We start from the raw sequence: 4,934 nt of genomic DNA, 5'->3' as shown, positions 1-4,934 counted from the left end.
CTGTGTGTCCCAGAAGTCAGCAGGGGCGGACAGAGAAAGTGCCGGAAGTGGCGGGTGGCTCGGGTATCTATACCTGGAACAGGGAGCAAAATACCTGTATTATACAGGTATCTGCCCCCCCCCCCAAAGGTTCCAAATGTGACACCGGAGGGGGGGGAGGAACCAGAACAACGGAAGTTCAGTTTTTGGGTGGGACTCCGCTTTAATAGAAGAATTTTCGTAACTTTAGTGACCTCTTCACCTTCAATATGAGACCAGCACAGTTAGGGCTGTGCAAAGAATCGCAGAATTTTTTTTGGGGGGGGGGGGTTTGTTTTGGAACTACATTTCCCATGATCCTCGACTACACTGCAGAGTGCCTGAGCATCATGGGAAATGTAGTTCTAAAACCTCTTGGGTGCCAAGGTTTCTCCATCACTGCCCTATAGCGTTGCTTACGTACCTGCGGGCAGGTAAGTCCTAGGGTTGGCCACATGAAGGTTGTATACAGCGGAGTAATGCGACTCCCCGCACCCACTTTGCGGCACGTCTGCGTTGTTGCACAACGTCTCTTTGGAACGCCCTGCAGGGTGTCGCCGTACACTGTGTTGTGTTGTGTAGAGTTCAGTGAAGTTCTTCACACAACGGCGTGGGGTCTGTGGACCATAAATGTGCGCCTGCTGGTATAAACTGGTCCACGCGGCATCCATTGTGTAGGAACATGGAGCCTGGCATCAAGGCCTCCTGCCTACGGCGGCCATTGGAAATACGTTTTGGGATTTGCAAATGCTTGGCAGTCATTGGCAAGAGATTTGGGGTTTGTAGTGCCCCAGCCGCTAGTGACGGGGAATCCCCTTGGCTGAAAATTTGGGATTTGAAAAATTTCCCTGTGCCCATTGGCAGCAAATTCTGGGACTTGCCTTCTCTTGGCAGCTCTTACCTGGAAACATTGCTAATTGTAGTGTCCCAGCAACTAGTGCCAGGGAACTCTGGGACTTGCAGTTCCTTGGCAGATATTGCCGGTAAATTCTGGGACTTGTGGTCCCTTGGCAGCCATTGGAAGGAAATCTTGGGATTTCGAGGATGTTGGTAGGAAAGCCTTGGGACTTCAGTCTGTTGACAGCCTTTGGTGGGACTTCACTCCATTGGCAGCCTTTGGTGGGACATTCTGGGGCTTCACTCCATTGGCAGCCCTTGGTGGGACTTCACTCCATTGGCAGCATTTGGTGGGAAATTCTGGGACTTCCAGTTTACTAGTAGGATGTTCTGGAACTTCAGTTCATTGGCAGCTATGGGCAGGAAATCTTGGTGCTTCCATCCATCGGCAACCTTTTGGCAGGAAATTCAGGAAATTTTAGTCCATTGGCAGGAGATCTTGGCACTTCCATTCTATTGGTAGAAAGTTGTGGCACTTGCAGTCCATTGGTAGGAAATCTTGGCGCTTGCCGTCTATTGGTCGGAAATCTTGGCACTTGCAGTCTATTGGTCGGAAATCTTGGGACTTGCAGTCTATTGGTTGGAAATCTTGGGACTTGCAGTCTATTGGTGGGAAATCTTGGCACTTGCAGTCTATTGGTTGGAAATCTTGGGGCTTGCAGTCTATTGGTTGGAAATCTTGGCACTTGCAGTCCATTGGTAGGAAATCTTGGCGCTTGCCGTCTATTGGTCGGAAATCTTGGCACTTGCAGTCTATTGGTCGGAAATCTTGGGACTTGCAGTCTATTGGTTGGAAATCTTGGGACTTGCAGTCTATTGGTGGGAAATCTTGGGGCTTGCAGTCTATTGGTTGGAAATCTTGGGGCTTGCAGTCTATTGGTTGGAAATCTTGGCACTTGCAGTCCATTGGTAGGAAATCTTGGCGCTTGCCGTCTATTGGTCGGAAATCTTGGCACTTGCAGTCTATTGGTGGGAAATCTTGGCACTTGCAGTCTATTGGTTGAAAATCTTGGGGCTTGCAGTCTATTGGCTGGAAATCTTGGGACTTGCAGTCTATTGGTAGGAAATCTTGGGGCTTGCAGTCTATTGGTGGAAATCTTGGCACTTGCAGTCTATTGGTGGAAATCTTGGCACTTGCAGTCTATTGGTGGAAATCTTGGGTCCATTGGCATGGTTTGGCAGGGAATTGTGGTGCTTGTAGTGCCTCGGCAGCATGCTGGGAAGGGTATTGAGCGGGTCTCTGGCAGGGAGTATAGAGGGTCCTCAGTCCTGGTTGGGAGGGGTATTGAGCGGGTCTCTGGCAGGGAGTATAGGGGGTCCTCGGTCCTGGTTGGGAGGGGTATTGAGCGGGTCTCTGGCAGGGGGTATAGAGGGTCCTCGGTCCTGGTTGGGAAGGGTATTGAGCAGGTCTCTGGCAGGGAGTATAGAGGGCCCTCGGTCCTGGTTGGGAGGGGTATTGAGCGGGTCTCTGGCAGGGAGTATAGGGGGTCCTCGGTCCTGGTTGGGAGGGGTATTGAGCGGGTCTCTGGCAGGGGGTATAGGGGGTCCTCGGTCCTGGTTGGGAGGGGTATTGAGCGGGTCTCTGGCAGGGAGTATAGGGGGTCCTCGGTCCTGGTTGGGAGGGGTATTGAGCGGGTCTCTGGCAGGGAGTATAGGGGGTCCTCGGTCCTGGTTGGGAGGGGTATTGAGCGGGTCTCTGGCAGGGGGTATAGGGGGCCCTTGGTCCTGGTTGGGAGGGGTATTGAGCGGGTCTCTGGCAGGGGGTATAGGGGGTCCTCGGTCCTGGTTGGGAGGGGTATTGAGCGGGTCTCTGGCAGGGGGTATAGGGGGTCCTCGGTCCTGGTTGGGAGGGGTATTGAGCGGGTCTCTGGCAGGGAGTATAGGGGGTCCTCGGTCCTGGTTGGGAGGGGTATTGAGCGGGTCTCTGGCAGGGGGTATAGGGGGTCCTCGGTCCTGGTTGGGAGGGGTATTGAGCGGGTCTCTGGCAGGGGGTATAGGGGGCCCTTGGTCCTGGTTGGGAGGGGTATTGAGCGGGTCTCTGGCAGGGGGTATAGAGGGTCCTCAGTCCTGGTTGGGAGGGGTATTGAGCGGGTCTCTGGCAGGGGGTATAGAGGGTCCTCGGTCCTGGTTGGGAGGGGTATTGAGCGGGTCTCTGGCAGGGAGTATAGAGGGTCCTCGGTCCTGGTTGGGATGGGTATTGAGCGGGTCTCTGGCAGGGAGTATAGAGGGTCCTCGGTCCTGGTTGGGAGGGGTATTGAGCGGGTCTCTGGCAGGGAGTATAGAGGGCCCTCGGTCCTGGTTGGGAGGGGTATTGAGCGGGTCTCTGGCAGGGAGTATAGGGGGTCCTCGGTCCTGGATGGGAGGGGTATTGAGGGGGTCTCTGGCAGGGGGTATAGGGGGTCCTCGGTCCTGGTTGGGAGGGGTATTGAGCGGGTCTCTGGCAGGGAGTATAGAGGGTCCTCGGTCCTGGTTGGGAGGGGTATTGAGCGGGTCTCTGGCAGGGAGTATAGAGGGCCCTCGGTCCTGGTTGGGAGGGGTATTGAGCGGGTCTCTGGCAGGGAGTATAGAGGGCCCTCGGTCCTGGTTGGGAGGGGTATTGAGCGGGTCTCTGGCAGGGAGTATAGGGGGTCCTCGGTCCTGGTTGGGAAGGGTATTGAGCGGGTCTCTGGCAGGGGGTATAGAGGGTCCTCGGTCCTGGTTGGGATGGGTATTGAGCGGGTCTCTGGCAGGGAGTATAGAGGGTCCTCGGTCCTGGTTGGGAGGGGTATTGAGCGGGTCTCTGGCAGGGAGTATAGAGGGCCCTCGGTCCTGGTTGGGAGGGGTATTGAGCGGGTCTCTGGCAGGGGGTATAGAGGGTCCTCGGTCCTGGTTGGGAGGGGTATTGAGGGGGTCTCTGGCAGGGAGTATAGGGGGTCCTCGGTCCTGGTTGGGAGGGGTATTGAGCGGGTCTCTGGCAGGGAGTATAGAGGGTCCTCGGTCCTGGTTGGGAGGGGTATTGAGCGGGTCTCTGGCAGGGAGTATAGAGGGTCCTCGGTCCTGGTTGGGAGGGGTATTGAGCGGGTCTCTGGCAGGGGGTATAGGGGGCCCTCGGTCCTGGTTGGGAGGGGTATTGAGCGGGTCTCTGGCAGGGAGTATAGAGGGTCCTCGGTCCTGGTTGGGAGGGGTATTGAGCGGGTCTCTGGCAGGGGGTATAGGGGGTCCTCGGTCCTGGTTGGGAGGGGTATTGAGCGGGTCTCTGGCAGGGGGTATAGAGGGTCCTCGGTCCTGGTTGGGAGGGGTATTGAGCGGGTCTCTGGCAGGGAGTATAGAGGGTCCTCGGTCCTGGTTGGGAGGGGTATTGAGCGGGTCTCTGGCAGGGGGTATAGAGGGTCCTCGGTCCTGGTTGGGAGGGGTATTGAGGGGGTCTCTGGCAGGGAGTATAGGGGGTCCTCGGTCCTGGTTGGGAAGGGTATTGAGCGGGTCTCTGGCAGGGAGTATAGGGGGTCCTCGGTCCTGGTTGGGAGGGGTATTGAGCGGGTCTCTGGCAGGGAGTATAGGGGGTCCTCGGTCCTGGTTGGGAGGGGTATTGAGCGGGTCTCTGGCAGGGAGTATAGGGGGTCCTCGGTCCTGGTTGGGAGGGGTATTGAGCGGGTCTCTGGCAGGGGGTATAGAGGGTCCTCGGTCCTGGTTGGGAGGGGTATTGAGCGGGTCTCTGGCAGGGAGTATAGAGGGTCCTCGGTCCTGGTTGGGAGGGGTATTGAGCGGGTCTCTGGCAGGGGGTATAGGGGGCCCTCGGTCCTGGTTGGGAGGGGTATTGAGCGGGTCTCTGGCATGGGGTATAGAGGGTCCTCGGTCCTGGTTGGGAGGGGTATTGAGCGGGTCTCTGGCAGGGAGTATAGAGGGTCCTCAGTCCTGGTTGGGAGGGGTATTGAGCGGGTCTCTGGCAGGGAGTATAGAGGGTCCTCGGTCCTGGTTGGGAGGGGTATTGAGCGGGTCTCTGGCATGGGGTATAGAGGGTCCTCGGTCCTGGTTGGGAGGGG

General features: G+C 57.1%; 2 protein-coding genes across 2 annotated transcripts; both read right to left on the bottom strand.

Annotated features, from left to right (window-relative positions):
• Positions 1 to 1,333: 1,333 nt before the first annotated feature.
• Positions 1,334 to 1,822, bottom strand: LOC120919346 (keratin-associated protein 12-2-like). Its single transcript, XM_040331461.1, has one exon. It carries the CDS (start codon positions 1,820 to 1,822, stop codon positions 1,334 to 1,336), a length of 489 nt encoding a protein of 162 aa, XP_040187395.1.
• Positions 1,823 to 2,976: 1,154 nt separating this feature from the next.
• Positions 2,977 to 4,727, bottom strand: LOC120919345 (basic salivary proline-rich protein 1-like). The gene is made up of 2 exons (XM_040331460.1): positions 4,669 to 4,727; positions 2,977 to 4,606 (listed from the first exon to the last, which is right to left on the bottom strand). Exons 1-2 carry the CDS (start codon positions 4,725 to 4,727, stop codon positions 2,977 to 2,979), a joined length of 1,689 nt encoding a protein of 562 aa, XP_040187394.1.
• Between the last annotated feature and the right edge of the window lie 207 nt (positions 4,728 to 4,934).

The sequence above is a fragment of the Rana temporaria genome, chromosome 12 (genome assembly GCF_905171775.1).
Source record: "Rana temporaria chromosome 12, aRanTem1.1, whole genome shotgun sequence".
In the NCBI taxonomy this organism is placed as follows: domain Eukaryota; kingdom Metazoa; phylum Chordata; class Amphibia; order Anura; family Ranidae; genus Rana; species Rana temporaria.
This window is presented reverse-complemented; position numbering and strand designations above follow the sequence as displayed.